The 17,913-nt window shown below is 52.3% G+C and overlaps 6 protein-coding genes across 6 annotated transcripts; 4 read left to right on the forward strand and 2 right to left on the reverse strand.

Annotated features, from left to right (window-relative positions):
* Positions 1-1,659: 1,659 nt before the first annotated feature.
* On the forward strand, positions 1,660-3,730 carry NCS54_01020100 (Zn(2)-C6 fungal-type domain-containing protein; the record flags this gene model as incomplete). Its single annotated transcript, XM_053155518.1, has 2 exons — positions 1,660-1,773; positions 1,823-3,730. 2 exons carry the CDS (start codon positions 1,660-1,662, stop codon positions 3,728-3,730), a joined length of 2,022 nt encoding a protein of 673 aa, XP_053011493.1.
* Positions 3,731-3,925: 195 nt separating this feature from the next.
* Positions 3,926-4,279, reverse strand: NCS54_01020200 (Hypothetical protein; the record flags this gene model as incomplete). The annotated part of the gene is made up of 1 exon (XM_053155519.1): positions 3,926-4,279. One exon carries the CDS (start codon positions 4,277-4,279, stop codon positions 3,926-3,928), a length of 354 nt encoding a protein of 117 aa, XP_053011494.1.
* Positions 4,280-4,946: 667 nt separating this feature from the next.
* Positions 4,947-6,143, forward strand: NCS54_01020300 (Hypothetical protein; the record flags this gene model as incomplete). Its single annotated transcript, XM_053155520.1, has 1 exon — positions 4,947-6,143. The coding sequence occupies one exon, from the start codon at positions 4,947-4,949 to the stop codon at positions 6,141-6,143; it is 1,197 nt and encodes a 398-aa protein (XP_053011495.1).
* A 352-nt stretch (positions 6,144-6,495) lies between these two features.
* Positions 6,496-8,029, reverse strand: NCS54_01020400 (Hypothetical protein; the record flags this gene model as incomplete). The annotated part of the gene is made up of 3 exons (XM_053155521.1): positions 6,496-6,967; positions 7,013-7,475; positions 7,528-8,029. The coding sequence occupies 3 exons, from the start codon at positions 8,027-8,029 to the stop codon at positions 6,496-6,498; spliced, it is 1,437 nt and encodes a 478-aa protein (XP_053011496.1).
* A 3,791-nt stretch (positions 8,030-11,820) lies between these two features.
* NCS54_01020500 (Hypothetical protein) lies at positions 11,821-12,602 on the forward strand (the record flags this gene model as incomplete). Its single annotated transcript, XM_053155522.1, has 3 exons — positions 11,821-11,916; positions 12,024-12,401; positions 12,447-12,602. The coding sequence occupies 3 exons, from the start codon at positions 11,821-11,823 to the stop codon at positions 12,600-12,602; spliced, it is 630 nt and encodes a 209-aa protein (XP_053011497.1).
* A 671-nt stretch (positions 12,603-13,273) lies between these two features.
* NCS54_01020600 (Hypothetical protein) lies at positions 13,274-16,161 on the forward strand (the record flags this gene model as incomplete). The annotated part of the gene is made up of 5 exons (XM_053155523.1): positions 13,274-14,139; positions 14,194-14,664; positions 14,714-15,036; positions 15,090-15,516; positions 15,567-16,161. 5 exons carry the CDS (start codon positions 13,274-13,276, stop codon positions 16,159-16,161), a joined length of 2,682 nt encoding a protein of 893 aa, XP_053011498.1.
* Positions 16,162-17,913: the final 1,752 nt, after the last annotated feature.

The following is a 17,913-nucleotide window of genomic DNA, read 5'->3' on the forward strand; positions in this document are numbered from 1 at the left end:
CGTTTCATAGCACCCGAGGCATCTGGCCTGCCTGTTACAAAAATCCTATCCCTGAAGTATGGGGAATACAGATGCATATCTATACTGATAGATACGTCGAGGTTCAAATATGACTTGTAAGATACTGTCGCAGGGTCCTTATCCGACCCCTGTCAAAATGGGGGGCTGTGGGAGAAGAAGAGGAAGCAAATGGAAACAATTCACTGTCCGAGTGTTAGAAAATACGGACGCAGACTAATAACACGAGTTGGCTAATGGTAAGGGCTTAAGATTGGGCAATAATAAAGGTGCTGACAGTCATCTGTAGCTGGGGTGGCAAGACTTGACTGCTTTGCTGTGAGTTTGATGAGACTTCTCACCGCCCGGAAATGTCACTGTCGCAATCCGGGAAGTGGCATGACTTGCTAGCCTCATGAAAGGATGCGGCGTGCGACCCCAGAGATGACATCGGATGGAAGGACAAGATGCCGCTCCGGTTGAGTGCAGATGAAAGAGAATGCATCAACCCGTCCAGAAAGAAGAGATGGTCTCCTCTTTTATCCACCTACTAGACACTCTTAAGAACTTCCCCAGACTCAACCACGCTCTGCATTACTGGGTGGACCAACAACCCCGGTAGATGGCCTCGTCTAGGTTTCCGTTTGTAATAGCTTGATCCGGGGAACTGTCTCAAATTCCTGGGGTAAAGAAAAAAAGCCACGGGGAGAACAACAGATGTCGATCTGGGAATTTGGAGGACTCTGAGTGGGTGGAGGATGCGGATTGTGATGCATATCCCGGTGTGGCACCCCGCATTCTGAAGACACATCGGCACTGCACCTGTCGTCCTATGGGGCGTAGGGGATTCAGGCGCCTGACCTTGTTATTATTCATGACGGGAAAAGGGGAGAGAACTCGGACCCCGTTGTCGGTGCTTGTCTTTTTGCGGAGGTCAATGTCCAAGGATAAGGGATAACGACGGGCGCTCACAATGCCAATGCTCGGCTTTCGGAATGGCTCACAGCACAGCAAATCTAGAATCCTCTTCTTTTCCTCTAAAATACTTCTTATCTTTCATCCCGCGCGGACCAGGCGTTGTTGCTTGGCTGTGGAGTGCGCTCCACCAGAGTCCACTTCTCACCATGACGGATCTGACTCCCGAGAGGCCTGCCTTGGCGCGTAGTGGACCAGACAACGGGTTTCCCCTTGTCATGGGGGAGGGTATCTCGATCTGAGTTCTATTAGTATCACTTGTGTCCTCGAGCAAGAGCCTCTGTTTGTCACCGGGCTCAACATCGTGGCAATCAATGGAGGCACCAGGTTTGCAACATCTCGGGCGCATGACTAGCTTGTCTCTTCTACCCAATTGCCGAGATGACCGAGCCTACCAGCATCTTTCTTTTACCGTAGTTCCAAGGCTCCTTATCAGTTTAGCTTCGCACAGTGGCTGAGATAATGATGCATTTCCCCGCGTTTTCCCTCCCCCCCATTATCTCGTCGGAGATAGGCTGCCACGCACCAACCAGGAAACACACCCTTGCCCCCCTGTCCGATCCCTTAAGAACGAGCCAGACCCGTCTCGTCTCGTGATGATTTCGCTCCGTCATTGTTCATGATCGGGATGCTGCCGGCCACGACGACTTGAGACTGCCGATATACGAGATTCGAAAGACGGTCATCATGCAGACAAAGACGTCTACGACGAAGAGCGGCTGCAAGCGCACCTCGGCCAGGCCAAAGAATGGGCCTAATCCTCGGTCGCGGTCGGGCTGTGCCACCTGCAAGGCCAAACATGTAGGGCTCTCTGATGTGGGTATATCGATCGCAAGACTAACACGGCAAGACAAAATGCGACGAGACGAGACCAGAGTGTTTAAGATGTATTCGCAAAGGTGTCAAGTGTGGAGGGTATTGGAAGGAGTTCAAGTGGTCGTTTAAACACCAGCCCGGCGAGATGGACATCAACATCCAGACTGGCCCCTCACCCACACCCTCGCGAAGAGGCTCTTCTGTTCGAACCGACAAGACGTCTACGACAGCAGTACCCATGACAATACTAGATCCTGCTCCTGGGCCTTCGAAACAAGACGACTTGGCGACAGAGGATGGCTCATCCATCTTGGGCGACGCTAGCTGGACAAGCAGTTCCTGCACCGACTCGGAAACGGACCTCTTTGCCCAGACAAATCCCATGGTCGACACCAGCGACATGACGGCCATGACTCCAACCGTCGAAATGACCTCTCAGGCCCTCGTCCCTCCCGCCGGCCAGTACCTCGAGGGCACACCGCTAACCGTCAACCTCATCGCCGACACGTCGTCGCTCCTCATCAGCAACTGGTTTGAGCAGGTGTGCACGGCATGGTCGGGCTTCGACTCGGAGACCAACCTGAACCGCAAGCTGGCCCTGGAGCTGTGCACGACCTCTCAGTCGGTGTTTAGCTCGCTGCAGAGCATGTCTGCTGGCTTCTTGTCGACCCGGTTGCCCAACATGAGGCAGTCTGCCATGTATTTCCTGCAGGCGGCGACAGGGTCGGTGCTTTCTGAGGCGAAGGAGGTTAGTTGCCGGACAGCACTCGACACGATTCCTTCTGGATTATTATTTTCGTTATTCTGCTTGGGTACTACCGTCTGCTGGGTGGATGCAAGGCAACTTGGTATACCCTTCTTCCGAGAAGCAAAAATGATTCTAAAACGCCTCAACCGTCGTCTTTCAACATATTCCGAAAAAGACCTGGAGTTGCTCTCCTTCTTCAACAGGAGTTTTGCATACTGCGAGATGCTCCTCGCCGCTGTCGAGGATGAGACAGATGCTGTCGTCGAATCAGACAACTCCATCATCGGACCCCGGACTGACCCAAACATGCAATTAGCTGAGCGATATATCGACAATTCACCTCATCCGTGGACGGGCATCTCGCCACTTGCTGCTCAGCTTTTTGCTCAGTCGATACGGTTATGCCGGAGCTTCCGTCGGCATCTCAAGCTGCCCAAGGAGACGGAACGGGACTTTCAACGAGCACTGGAGGAGATTCAGGAAGCCCAACGACTGGAGGAGCGTTTACTAGGATTGGAGTTTTCGGCTGCTTTGTCAGTCACCGAGACCGGAGACTATCGCACACCTGCGCTTCACTTTTCACAGATCGCAGAGGCTTACCAGCTGGCCGCATTGCTTCAACTGTACCAGACCTTCCCTGACCTTGTCGCCCTACGGTTACCGCTGGACTCTGCGCATGCAAACAGCAGACACATCCCGTGGGAGGAGTGGATCATCCCCCTCAGCCTGCGACTCGTCAACGTCCTCGAACAGATCCCGCCCAACTCTGGAACACGTGTCATCCAGCCTCTGCTGTACATCACAGCCAGCACCGGTCTCCGCTACGACACCATGACCCTCCTCGACGTTCCAGGCTTCTCATTCGAGACAGCTGCCAGCCCCGTCACCGGCTTCCAGCCAGGTCCCTTTGGTGCCTTACCCGGCGACCCCATGGAGGCGCTGGGCACGTCGCCGGCGTCGGCACCTCCGGGGAACCTCATCTCCCGCATGTCGCTCGATATCAGTAACGCCCGGCATTTCATCACCGGGAGACTCAACATGCTGGAGAACACTTTACCGCCGAAGCCGGTGGTGATGGCTAGGGAGCTGATCAAGGCCATCTGGGATGCGTACGACAATGAGGCGCCGGGGTCGGCGACGGTACACTGGGTGGATGTTATGGAGGATAAGAATTTACGGTCAATGTTTGGTTAATTTATGAAGTTTTGAGTGAAATGTAAAAATAGCTAGCGAATCGGTTTGGATATGGCGAAGAGGGTATGGTATTCACGGCATGGAGTATGAGTATTATTGAGATTGGTCGGGACGCTTTATGGGAGCAATTCTATTTCATTTCATCATGAATCTATATCCTGTAGCCCCAAATTTCCTTTGCCTTTCTAATCCATCTCAAACATCCATATACTTGCGAGCACCGGTATAATAAGCCAAGCCCTCATCAGGCGTGGTGAAGGTAATGGTGGCACCCTTGGGGATGAAGAAGACATCACCAGGCTTGGCGTCGACCTTTTGGCCCGTGGCGTCCTCAAGAGTGAAGTTGCCCTCGAGGATGATCTTTGTCTCGTCGTACTTGTACGTGTAGGTCAGGGGGGTGCCTTTCTTGAGGCGGAAGAAGCCGGCGGAGATGGGGTTCGTCGCGTCCTTGTCCGACGTGTGGACGTCGCCGAGGAAGGCGTTTTCGTTGGCGAGGAGGGGGACCTCGTACTTGGTCTGGGCTTGGGCGTAGTGCTGGAAGGCGGCCATTTTGGAGTTTGTGTGAAGGAGTTTGGGAGATGGTTTGAAAGGATGACTTGGAAAGAATGTCTTGGAGGATGAATTGAAGTAGATGGACTGTAGAGAAGGTGTTTGTGTCTTGTCTGACTGAAAAGTTGTCCGAAGAGGAACAATCTCTCCTTCATATACAACTCCCAAACCTCCTCACCCCCTCTCAGCCTCCGCTTTGATCTCTCACAAACTTACTCAAAACGCCCTCTTGATCTTTCTCAATCACGTAAAACGATCCCCTCGCGCGTCGTTCACCTCTTTCAGACAAACGTATCCGGGCGCGGTGTTGACCATCTGCCCCGCCACCCGTGATAGGCTTCTTTTTCCTATCTGGGACAAGTTCCCCGATAACTCGAGATGGCGGGGTAGACATGGCCGCTTTGAGCAATCTGCTGTTGTCTCCCGGCACATGATCCCGATCTTTGGAGTGCTTTTTGCCCCAGTGGAAAGTTTGGGGGTTCAATTGAGGTGTTTGGTTGTATTGGATGGTGAAGAGGTGCGAGTTCAAATAGAGGGTGTTGACCACTTGGGGGTTGATAGTATCACAGATAGCCTTTCAACTCTTACAAGACTCACATGGTGGTCCATTGAGTATCAACTCATCTTTTTCTCTATCCACCTCTTCTGGTTTCAATTGTAATTCACCATGGTTCTCTCACTATCCTCCTTCGGTGCTCATGAGGCCATCGTCGTCCTCAGCATCTTGACCGGCATCTCCTTCGTCGCCTACCAAATATTCGGCATCCTCTCAACCCACAAACCCAAACTCAACAATGACCTCCCCCAAGTCTCTGCCGGCTGGGAACCCAGCGACTACAAGACTCCCATCCCTGAACCCTATCCCGGCTGGTCCATTGAAAAGACCAAGCCTCTCCCCTATCGGGCATTCCGCTACGGACCCAAGTACCAGGTCACCATGGGTCTGCGTACCGTGCCTGTAGAGGAGTGGATAGAGCTGGATAGCGACTTTCCAAAGTACCATGCCGACAAGAAGGCTCGTATCGAGGAGCGTGGTGAAAAGTGTGTCGCTACTCACCCCGACGCTTATCCCGCCGCCATCGAACTCCTCCAGGAACTCACAGAGTACCTCCCCGCTCGATACCCGACCCTCTTCGAGCGAACACCTGTTGGAATCAAGAACAAGTGGTCTGGCGAAGACTTCAACGTTGTCGAGCGTCCTCTGGCTGAAGACCCCATGGCCATCTGCGCCCGTCTCGTGCAGGACGATCTCGCCCTGATGATTGAGCGCCCTGACGGACAGTACTACCTCATGGCTGGTGCTGTACTCCTCGCGGGCTTCTGGCGTCTTTCGGACAAGTACGGCATGTCGCTCTCGGATATTCACTACTCTGGTGATGTGCCGCATTTCAAGGAGAAGCTGGAGACTGGCATGTGCAAGTTCTTCAAGCGCCTCAAGTGCGAGTCTGTCTACTGCCGCAACAACTACTTCCTCCAAGTTGACGACTCTCTTGCCTGGAGCTGGAGTATCGGCAGTGAGGATGATCCTGTTGTCAGCTGGAGCACTGCCCAAAAGGACAAGGCTATCGAGCATCACATGTTCCGTTCTGAGCGTCAGTCTCTCCGCCGATTGCCCAAGACAGGTGCCATTGTCTTTACCATCCGCACGTACTTCCATCCCGTCACCGATATTGTAAAGGAAGACTACGTACCAGGTCGTTTGGCCAGTGCCGTGCGCAGCTGGGACGACAAGGTGTCTAACTACAAGGGCAAGGAGAAGTATGGCGGTGTGCTGCTCGAGTATCTGGACAGGGAGCATGAGAAGCAGTTGGCGAGGGGATTGAAGCTCGAGAAGGAAGATGAAGTGAGGAAATACCCGTGGTAGAGGGTAGCGTTTGTGTCGAGAGTGTCTGTAAATATCAAAATAGTGATAGATGTGGCTGTTTACGAGGCATTGAGCGATGCATGATGAATTTTCTAGTTGTTTTTAAATACCGCATTCTCGATTGAATATAATTTACTTATTCGTACTGAAAATGTTGCTTGTTTTGTGTCTCGGTGAACGGGTTCCGAGAGTCTTGTCCAGTCCTTTTATTCCTTAGTACTGGCATGATGCCGTGATACGAAGGACTAAGGACTGCAAGTGTTTGACACCATGCAAGAGAAGATTGTTTTCAAGATCAGGTTCATCGTCAGAGTAAATTTCGCTAAGCTACTTATGCTTCACATTCATCAAATCATTCCAAGTTCCATTTCCTCTCCCATCCGGGAAAGAAAGGCATCTCATCCAAAGTGCGCGGCTCCCAATCCTTTGGAATCATACCCTTCTCCATCTGCTCACGCTCCCACTCTTTCAAAGTTGGCTTCGCCACGTGTTCTACGTGCCATGTGCCCTTATACTTCATGAGGTTCTCTTTTCCTTCGTTGAGGACCTTGAGGACGAGGGATGGGATGTAGGGCTCGTCTCGGAATTCGGATAGTGGTGTGAAGAGAGCTTTGAAGTTGAAGACGATGGCGCCGGAGAGAGGTAGTCTACGGAGGGTTTGCCAGTCAACCCGTAGGTGGAGATCTTCCGGGGTCAGAGATGGGTTCTGTGAGTCTCGGTGGCTAAAGTTGGGGTGGTCGGAGGGGAGAAACAGGGGCTGTCCAATCTCGAGACCCCACGAGCCTCGCTGGATGGGACTGTTGGCGGGCATTTTGGTGAAGAAGCTAAACGAGTCAGCCAATGGTCATGTAGAATCGGGCTATGCTTACCGATCCATGCTAAACTCCATCTTCTCCTTATAGTCAGGCACCGGGGCATGAATCTCGGGCAACCCAAGTCCCATCTTCTGGCTCAGCTTCCAACCAACGGAAGAACAAATGACGCCGGCTCTGAACGTGTATCGACCCGTTGCTGGATCCCGCAGTGTGAGTGCGAAATCCTCGGGGACGTGGTTGAGGATAAAATGCAGGGGCTCAATCTTGTCCAGATCCTGCTTGTTTCCAAGGATGTGGTTCACAAAAGTGTTGCCGTGGAGTTCAAATGCCTGTGGGTATCGTGCGCAGAGGAACTGGATGATCATCTCCATGAGCTCCTTGACTGCGAGTTCAGAACCCGGAAGCGCCTGCAAAACGTCTTTACCATGCTTGGCGTAAAGTTCCTGACGCTGACGAATGCGCTCTGGATAGGTATTCTCCACTTCCAACCAAAAGTCCGTGTCTAGTTTCTTGAAAGCTATCGAATGTTAGCTTGCTGGTGGGTTCGAGTTGGATCCACTGTTACTTACACATTGTTTGGTGGTAAGACCACCGGAAGGGACGATAAGGCCTCGGCAGTGCAGTTTTGACATTGAAGCTCTTCAGGGGCGTAGGCAGAGGGACGCCGGAGAGCTTTGCGTAGTCGGGAAAGTCACCGAGCTTCTTGATCTCGCTAACGCTGAAGCCGGTAAAGTTGTACTTGGCGGGACTGGCAGTGCGATAGTCCTCATCCAGCCTCAAAAGAGGCTTGAAAGAAAGGTCTACATTGTTGGATGAGAAGGAGGAGGAGATCTCTTGCAGAATATGTCGCTGCGAGGGCGGAAACACCTTGGTGTAATCCACCTCAGAGGTCCTCTTTACCGGCTCTGGGGGAGGAGACGACGGCCATCGCGAGTATTGAGTGAGAGCCTTTCGCTTGTGAAGAAGAGTATGGGCGAGGACGCCAAGGCATGCAACAGCGCTAAGACAGAAAGACAGAGCAAGCACCGTCTTGACCGTAGCCGGATGAAGAGTCTCGGAAAAGACAAGCATGATTACCGTTGCCTATTGCTTAATGCAAATGATTCGGAACCAACATTATCGACGTAGTAGCAATCTCGGAACTCCAAGTTGCGGGATTCCTTTTTCTTTATGCGTAACTCTTCCACAAAACTCCCCCCTCGATTACACGGCAGTGACACCAGCGAGCAAGACACACGCCAAACACGACCGGATCTGGTCACAGTTGGAGAAAACCACCTGCGGGTTAACATTGCCAGTTGGGGACTAGGAGGGGAGAAGAAAACGCGGGGTACAGGCAAGCTTATCGGATCGGCAGTGATAAAGGACACAGGTACACGGTGGATACGCTACCGGACGCGGAGAGGGTGTGTACCACTTATAGAAGGTAGATGAGAGAATGGCGGGCGTGATAACGGCCCGGGTTGGTGATGTGTGAGAGGTCGAGACCGAGAAGGGCGGCTTCGGTTGCAGGCGCGTGACGCAGTTGTCACGGGTAAGCAAGCCTGTTTTGTAGGGTTCTCTACGAGCTGTCCAAGAATCCGTTGCAGCTCCCTGTTCTTTAGTTCAGGACTGTTGATTCATTATGTAACTGGATAGGAATGCCGGGTATCCCGTGGGGTTATGTCACAGCAGCAGGTCATTGTGCAGTGCATGTTGAGATTCTGCAATGTCAGGAGTGGAGGGAGGTGGTAGCAGTATCAGCGACGGGTGTCGTATCTTCCGAATGTCCCTGTTAACCGAGGCAAACTGCAGGTTGATAGTGTATCCTCAAGGGTCAAGGTCTTGAGCTGATAGGACATCAGGATGAAGCAGTTCTTATCGGATATCCAGCCGATAAAGCCCCCGCTGCAAGCGTTGTTGAGGAAAATGATATCTACCAAATAGACACAGCCATTCATTCAATTTTGACCCCAGCGGCCCCCTACCCTGCCCAAAATCGCTTGTGAGAAGTGAAACTCAATATCACCTGTGCTTTCCCTGTTCGACACAGCCTTTGAACCCTCCTGCAGCACCTATACAAAGAACTCTCGAAGCATTCCGCCTAGCATAAATAAACGGCCAAGAACATATACACCCAATAGCCCATAGAGCGTTAAACAATGAATTACGTGCGTCTTTCCCTGCCTTCTGGGACCTACCAAGTCCCAGAACACCGTTGTGCAGACCCCGTTAGCGACTGAATAGGGTATCAACGAGCCCGTGACTGCGATCAGCGCTACCCTCCAAACGGCTCGCTCCACCATTGACGAAAGTGAACTCGAGTCCCAGCCAAGAAAGTATAGGCCGCCAAATATGACACCAGCCAGAGTTCCCGCAAAGTCATCATCGGCAAAGAGAACCGCGGGCTTGCTCCCGAACGAAGCAAAGGCAGTTAAGGATGTCCCTGTGGGGATAGGTTGTGTAGGGTGAACCAAGCGGCCGTCCATGCCAAAGGGGGGCACAAAGTTGCGTCTAAGAAAAGAGGTCCCGCCCAATTTCTCCAGTATCTCCAGGTCCTGGTCAGTCACTGGGCGTACCGTGCCAGAGGGTTCCACGAGGCAGTCCATGGGCCGCTCGATGCCCTGTGGCTTGGACCAGTAGAGCACGTAGGCGAGAAGCGAGCAGAGGATATAAGTCAAAGACGCAAGTTCGAGCTGTGAAATGACTTTCCCTGTTATCTTCTTCACCACAACCCGGGTCGCAAACCAGACGAGCGGGATTATGGACGACACCTTCATCAGTGCATTCGTCTTGCTCCTGTCTTCGATGGCAGCCGTAGTCAAGTCCGGAACGTCATCGAGAATACCGAATAATTGGGCGGCGACAATTTGAGTGGCATTGAGGTATAGGATAATAGGCTCACTGGTTGACATTGATGGTTGAAGGGTTTCTTCCTCCTCTGGAACTGAAATCGGGCTTGGTGGGAGCGGAAGACTAACTTGTCCTAAGTCGATCGAAGTCCGATCAGCTGTTGAGGGGCCAGCTTGAGGTTCCTCTGACTCATCGTCTCCGTGAGTAGCATTGTGAGCATCCTGTATTGTCAGGTTCTCATCATCTTCCGATGCTATGCTGGCCAATTCTACCGCCTCGGTACTACCCTCGGAGCCGTCCACTCGTGTCTGTTCTGGCCCTTTGCCTTTGAAAGGCTTCCGAGAGAATCTTTTCACGGTGTGAAATAGAGCCGAGACCTCGCCAAACAATCCCAGTTGCCACGACTGCAGCTTTTCCAGTGCGCTGTTAAGCGGCCTCTGCTGCGTGTAGATGTGGTCCCAGAAAGGTTGCAATGACCTCACGAGGTCGCTGGGTATCGTGGTCCACGGTATTTCCTGCCCGCAGTGTGTCATCTTGAAGCGAATGCCGCCCATATTGGCGAAGCTGGCATGCACAACTGTCCAGTCTTTGATGCTCTTGCGGCCGAGTGCGCGGAAGACGGAGATGCCTTGCGATGCAGCGCGCCAATCACCAAATGCAAGGCCCACAAGGAGCTCTGGGGCTATCACCATCATTATGGCCCAGGAGAGCTGGTAGCGGAGATGATATACAATCTCAGCCTCCCAGAGTCTCCTCAGGAAGAAGCCTGAGCTTGGTTCCGGGCGTGGAGGTGGGACATTGAGATGAAGTGCCAGCAAGGTGCTGGCCACGATAGCACCAAGGCTCGAGTAGAAAACGTCGGACTGACCGTCTTTATCAAGCTTGAGCCATTTGAGGGCATCGGTAGACGAATTAGACATTGTTGTGACGGGGTGGGGAAAAATCAAGTTAAGCAGTGTCGGTAAGTTATAACCTCAGGATGAGGATGGAGATGTGCCACCCAAGGGAATGGATGATCTGGAGATACCCAACACGTCCATGCTATGACTCTGCTTTTAATAAGGGTGCCGCCTCAGATTGTAATTTAGGCATCAATTCCATATGACGTTTTAACACAGCTGCGTTGGTGGTAGGCCTCCAGCGAGAGGTGCTCGGAGCTTGCAGTTGGTTGGTGATATGCAGTTACTCGACTCGCTCTGTTTGGCTGAAGATGGCTCAGTGTGAGCGCCGCATGTGTCAAATGACCTCTAAATGTGCAAAAGGTTGCACAGTATGGCCTATTAGATCGCTTGTTGCCTCACTTTGCGCAGAACGCGCTGACGGTGTGTTTCTAATTCGCTCTCGGCCTTCGATGGAGAGTGAGAGTCCAGACACGACTGTGAGCCAAAATTTCAAGCGAAACCATCCACAGTGTGCACACTATCTTGCGAACAAGGTTCCGTTGGTTGCCACATGAGTCGGTCATGGAAGGGCTTCATTAGTCACTGTTCATCAAACGCCTAAATATACTCAGACAAGAATATTTAGTATATCACACTTCTCCGTTGTCGAGCTTCGGCCTAACAATGACTCTAGGTTAGATGGTAGGGAGACCTCAGGGTGAGGGAGGTCTGGAACTCTGTGGGGCCAAAGCAACAGGGGTTGTTTGGGCTGGCGTTTTCCCCAGATTGAGCCACCATGACCAGAATGGACAATGTCTGGAGAATGGTGGCTAAAAACCATCGGTATTCATGAATTCTACCCTGAATACCTACAGGCTCGTATGCCCATTCTCAAATACGGATACGACGTCTGGAATTTTATGGAGCAACAAGGGATAAGAAAAGGGGTCAAAGGGTAAGCGGATCTTTACTTATCCCGGGCCTGCAACGCACGCGTCGCAACACGTGAAACAAAGCCTCTCCACGCGCTGCTCACTGCAAAGTAGCAACACATCATCTCGAGGGCGGCATCTCATCTCGTAACCCGCAATCAATCAATTACTTCGTGCTTTTCAATTCGCTCGTTATAACTAGTCATTGCTTTCAAAGATGCCTTCCCCTATCGTCGCTGCTACCCTTCAGGCTGCGGCCCTTTCGAGCGCTTCCAATGTGCTGGCCCAGCTCATTGAGGCGCGTCAGCAGAACGTGAGTCTTTGTGTCCATTGTGAATCGCTGCAATTGATTTGAATCGCCATTGATTGCCTTGGCCATTATCCCAACCAACTAGCCTATTGGCTAACTCATTCTCATAGCGCCCTGTGACTCTGGATCTCCTGCCTCTTCTCCGCTTCGTCACCCTCACATTGATCACTGCCCCTCCCAACTATCACTGGCAGCAGTTCCTGGAGCGCACCTTTCCGGCGTATCCGTCTGGGCGCCCACAGGAGCGTATCGGTGATATCGAGATGACGCCTGCTGAGGATGCGCCCGAGCTCAAAGAGGGCTATGAAGAGCGCATGGCTGAGATCAACCGAGACCGGGAGCCCAAGTTTAGTATGAAAAACACCTTGACAAAGTGGTTCGTCGACTGCATCTCTGCCGGTGCCATCATGAACACGGTGGCTTTCCTCATCATCATGGGTGTTCTGAAGGGTCAGGCCTCATCTCAGATCTGGAGCAACATCAAGACGGTTAGTTCATCTTCTACATCATTGCTCACTGCTAATGCCTCCCAGGAAACAATCCCCATCATCGTTGCCGGTTACAAGATCTGGCCAATCGCCTCTATCATCAGCTTCAGTTTCATTCCCGTCCACCGGCGGATCGTGTTTTTGAGTTTCATTGGTCTGCTATGGGGTATCTACATGAGTCTGGTGGCTTCCAGAGTGTAGAGGTTTAGAATGACAGGCGTCTGGAGTGGTGGCTATTATTTGCCGTTGGCCATGGATTTGATATGGCCGGGCATGGCCTGGTTTGGATGAGCTTTGGGATTGTGTTGCCCTGAGGATATGGAGTGAAAGAAACTGCTCGCAACTTGCGGCCTGCTTGCTAGCTTGATTATTCCTGCGCTGGAAAGAATCTAGTTTACGCCTGGGACACTGGTTTTATACTATGACCTATTCCCCCCGCAGCAGATGGTGTTGTCCTTTCCATCTCCGTTTAGTCATGTTTTTGAAATTCAAAACATGTCATACCAAGCTTGAATCAGCCAACGGGATATGCCTCAAATGTTGTATACTCTGACCCTTGATAATCACGCACTTGAGATCGCCTCGGCAGTGATTCGATTTCTGTGGCCCAGGGTTTCATCCCGCTGCCAGATCTGGTTGCTAGGCCGAGCCAGCATGGAGAATGCCAAGGACTATCCCCTGCAGCAAGCACTATCACACTATAACCCTTAATGCGAAACTCGTATTTAGGCTTCGGACGTCGTGTTGTATGGGTCTGGTCAGGGGTTGGGCTTCCGATCGACATTGGTTATATAACTGTGAGCCGCTACGCCCGAATCCTCGATGGTTCCATCGCCTTGGAATTCGACGTCAATGACGGTTTTATCGTGAGAATGCGTCTCTTCCAAATCGCATCGGCGCTTCTAGGCGCGCAAGTCGCCTCGTCGACGGCACTCCGTCGCGCCGCAGACACAACCGGAACTATCGGCTCGAGCGACTTCATTGTTGAATTTGCCGATACCGTCAAGTCAGCGTCCACCTTTTACGATGCTCTCGAGGCAGAAGGAATCGGCGCAAACCCTCGTGCTGAGTTTAGTTCTCGCCTCTTCAGCGGCGCGTCTTTCCAAGTTCTGAACGCGAACGGCAGTGATGGAAAACAGATCCTGCAACAGCTTGAGGGGCTGGCACAGGTCAAGGCCGTCTGGCCTGTCCGACCCGTGCGTCTTAATATGCCAGAGACCAGTGAGGTCCCAGCTTCGAACGATACTACTGAGGATGCCCTGCCACGACGCCAAATCACGCCTCGGAATGACGCCAAAGACACCTTTTCGCCCCATGTCATGACTCAAGTCGACAAACTGAGAGCAGAAGGAGTTACTGGAAAGGGAATCCGCGTTGCAATCATCGACAGCGGTATTGATTACACCCACCCAGCTCTCGGAGGATGCTTTGGACCTGGCTGCTTGGTCGAGGCCGGCTGGGACTTCACTGGCGATGATTTCCTCCCTGGAACTATCGAGGCCAAGCCTGACGCGGATCCCATGGATGACTGCCAAGGACACGGAACTCATGTTGCGGGAACTGTTGCTGCACAGCTTGAGGGCAACAAGTACGGCTTCACCGGAGCTGCTCCTGGAGTCAAGCTGGCGGCGTATCGTGCCTGGGGGTGTCGTGCCACGTCTACCAACGAGATTCTGCTGTCAGCTTTCATTCGAGCTTTCGAGGAGGGGGCAGATATCATCTCGTGTTCGGATGGCGAGTGAGTTGTCTTTATACCATCTACATGGATAGTCGTGCTGACTGTGACTGACAGTGCTGGAGGTTGGCCTTCCGATGTCTGGAGTGTTCTCGCTACCCGCATCGTAGATGCCGGAGTGCCCGTCGTCATCTCTGCAGGCAATGACGGCGGCCTTGGCCTCTTCTATGCGTCAGCTCCAGCTACGGGCCGTGGAGTGACAGGTGTAGGCGCAGTTACTAACACCATGTTCCCAGCGCTGCTCACTGCTGGCTCGTACGCCGTCGAATCCAACAAGACCAGCCAGGAGTTTGGATTCTTGCCTGGATTCCCTGAACTTTCTGAAAATGTTACTCTTTCCCTGTGGTCTGCTGCCGAGGCTGACAATGCTTGTTCTACTCTGCCTGACGATACTCCAGATTTGAGCAAGCGAATTGTCCTGCTGGAGAATTTGGATGCTCGGGCGACGGGATGCTATCCACAGGACCAAGGCACGAACGTGGTTGCCAAGGGGGGCCAATACCTGCTCTACTACGCAAAAGATAACCTGTGAGTTCATCATCCAGCGCTGACTTCCAGTGAATGTTGACATGTCAAGGACTATGCGAGATGAACTCTACAACTATGCAGAAGGCCTCCAGGGCGTAGGAACAGTTCCTCCTTACGTTGCCCAGCAGTGGCTCTCCATTCTAAAAGAGGGCAAGTCTGTCACAGTCTCTCTACCGGGGGGGAACAGTACTACTGTACGCCTTGAGCAGCTCGAGAACAATGTGAGCGGAGGCTACATGGGGGATTTGTCTAGCTGGGGCCCTACCTGGGAGCTGGCCATGAACCCCCAGATCGCTGCACCTGGAGCGAATATCCTTAGTACATTTCCGGTGGCCATGGGAGGCTACAGAGTCATGACGGGAACTAGCATGTGTAAGTTGCCAAAGTGTCCACGCCGTGGAGCATGGTCTTGTTGACTCACCCAGCTGCACCTCTCGTCGCGGGCATCTACGCACTGATTGGGGAGGTCCGAGGAACCTTGAAACCAGAGCTCCTGAGACGGCTCATTATGTCAACGGCAAAGCCACTCGACTGGTTCGACGGAAAGAAAGCAAATCCAGATATGCCAGCTCCGGCGCCACAGCAGGGTGGAGGTATCGCCCAAGCCTTTGACGCAGCGCACACCACCGTCGAACTCAGCATCGACAGCATCTCATTCAATGATACTGATCACTTTGTCGGAAACAAGACTTTTAGTGTGAAGAACACAGGATCCAACGACGTTTCGCTTCAGCTCTCTCATCGTAAAGCGCCGACCATGTACACTTTGCAGCCAGACTTGTCTCCTTTGATGGCTGCCTTCTTTCCTAACCCGATAGTTGAAGAGTGGGCTGACATCAGCTTCAGTTCTAGGTTTGTAAATTTTGGACTATTCTTGTTCTTGAGCTGATGGATTTATGTAGCAAGATCAATGTCCCTGCCGGCGGCTCTGTCGATGTTACTGTCACTTGCACGCCACCGGAGAACGTCAACGGGACTCTCCTACCTGTGTACAGTGGACACATTGCATTGACAGGATCCAACTCTCCCCTGGTGCTGCCGTACTTGGGAGCTGCTGGAAGCATGCGCGATACACCTGTTCTACAAGCTTCTCAAGTCTATCTCGCTAACTACAACAACGAAGCCCCTGCCAACAAGACCTACACCATCCCACGACCAGACCCGGCCAACCCACCACTCACGGACCGTGGTGAACAGGATACCACGCCGAATGTCTACATTAAGCCCACCATCGGAACTGCTGCGCTCCACGTCGATGTCCTGCGTGGCGGTGCTAAGGGGGATGTTCTTGGGGCGCTGGCTGGTTGGCCGCTTCTCTACTTGGCTCGTTCGGACCAGCGGGCCTATGTCAAGGGACTGCTTGCCAACGGTACTGTGCTAGATGAAGGGGTCTATTCTCTGAGAGTGAGCGCCCTGAGGGTGTTTGGCGACAAGGCCGATAAAGACGAGTGGGATGTTGTGACGACAGTGCCTTTCAACTTGAAGTATGAATCGTAGGTGGGAATTAGGGCTGCGTTAGAGTTACATGTTCAAGACTTGGTCTTTAGACTGGCTTTAGAATTCGTCTAGACCTTTTTTGAGGAGAGGGCATTTAGCACACGAAAGTGAGCTCCCAATCTAGGTACCTATCCGAGGATAGGTAGCCTTGGACTTGAGTGTACAACAGACCCAAGCCGGTGTGCTGAATACTTAGTCCTCTAAAACGGCTAGAAACACTTTAATCACAGTCACTGGCCCGTAGCTTCATTGTCTGTTAGTGGCGGATGTTGTCTAAAGTGAATCATTGCAGTATGTAGGTCGTGATGCGATTTTGCGCGCAGCAGTGAGAGCCAGACAAGAGAACCAGTAGAGAGCAGTGATTCTTGACATGTGATGCCTGCTAAAGATGTATATAGAACGGCAACGAAGGTTGCTTTCTCTTTCGTCGTCATTCGATTGTCAATGCAGCTCACAAAAAGCAGAAACACATATCACAGCAAACCTTACCCAGAATCAAAGGAAAACTCCCGCGCTAGAAACAATGACTTCAACTATCCGAGTCGATCACACCCACTGGGCTTGTCCACTTCCCCTCCAAGGGTGGCCCGGCGTCAAGTGCGACCAGGGAAACGAAATGTCGGCCGAATATTGCAAGAACTGCAAGAAGAAGAGGACCGTCAAGGCCAAGGCCCTCAATAGGAATGGAGACAAGATTGGGAAGCTTATAGAGATCACCGCCACAGGCGAAGAGCTGTGGGATTATGATTAGTCTCAATGGAGAAACCAGGTGATGGTTAGGTTAGGAGGACTACCTAAGGCTACGAGGAATGAGGAATACGTCTTTGATAACTATGGCTAGGTACTCAGCATAAATATCATCAATCTTCGTTTCCATACTGTAAACTCCAATGATTTGGTTGCACCTGGACACGCCAAAGGGAGTCAACCAGTAGCAGCCACATTATTCTCGACGCGCTTGTGACGTCTATATGGGGAGGACATTTGGCCAACGAAGGCGAGCTCTCAGAGTACCAATGCAGCCAAGGACAGTTTCGGAATTTAGTGTTAAGGAAAAGGGCCAAGTTGGGATGCCGAATACCTGCTCAGCCCTTTCCTTTTCGTAAGTAGGTAGGTACTAGAAGGAACACCCTGTATTTAAGCTTGCTATTGTGGTCAAGTTTTAAGTGTGAGGAACCGGTGGCTCTTACCAACGCAGCTACGCTGGACATGTTTCTCTAGGAAGGGCCGTTCAAGCCTGACGACAGCCCCAAGCCTTGGGGGTGATGCTGGCGATCTCTTGTTCTTTTCTCCTCAAGCCATCATAAAGTTTACTTGGGTATGTCCATCAGCTTTCTTGAATCCTTTGCCTCCTAGGTATCACTAACGAGATGTCCAGATGAATAGTTACCAGAGCCCGTCTACCAAGCGATTCAAGCTCCCCCCTGGCACTCAGCATCCATTCACATACTCCAGTGAGTCCCATGGCCTCAACCTATGTTCATCATCGACGAGACATAGATGCTAACAGTCTATCAGAGGCCCTGAACCTCTCTTGTCCCCTCCCCCAACATGCCGAAGTCCGACCGACCCATCACTGCACCACTGCGAGAGGCACTCTTTGAGTGCTTCTTCGCCGCCACCCGCCTAGTCCGGCAGAGCTTGCGTCGTCAACTGATCCTAGTTGGCGGTGCAGCCAGCATTGCCCACTCCTCGGCCTAGCACACCGAGGACGTGGATGTTGCGGCCCCTCCCGAAGCGCTAATCGACATC

Source organism: Fusarium falciforme, chromosome 8, assembly GCF_026873545.1.
Source record: "Fusarium falciforme chromosome 8, complete sequence".
NCBI lineage: Eukaryota > Fungi > Ascomycota > Sordariomycetes > Hypocreales > Nectriaceae > Fusarium > Fusarium falciforme.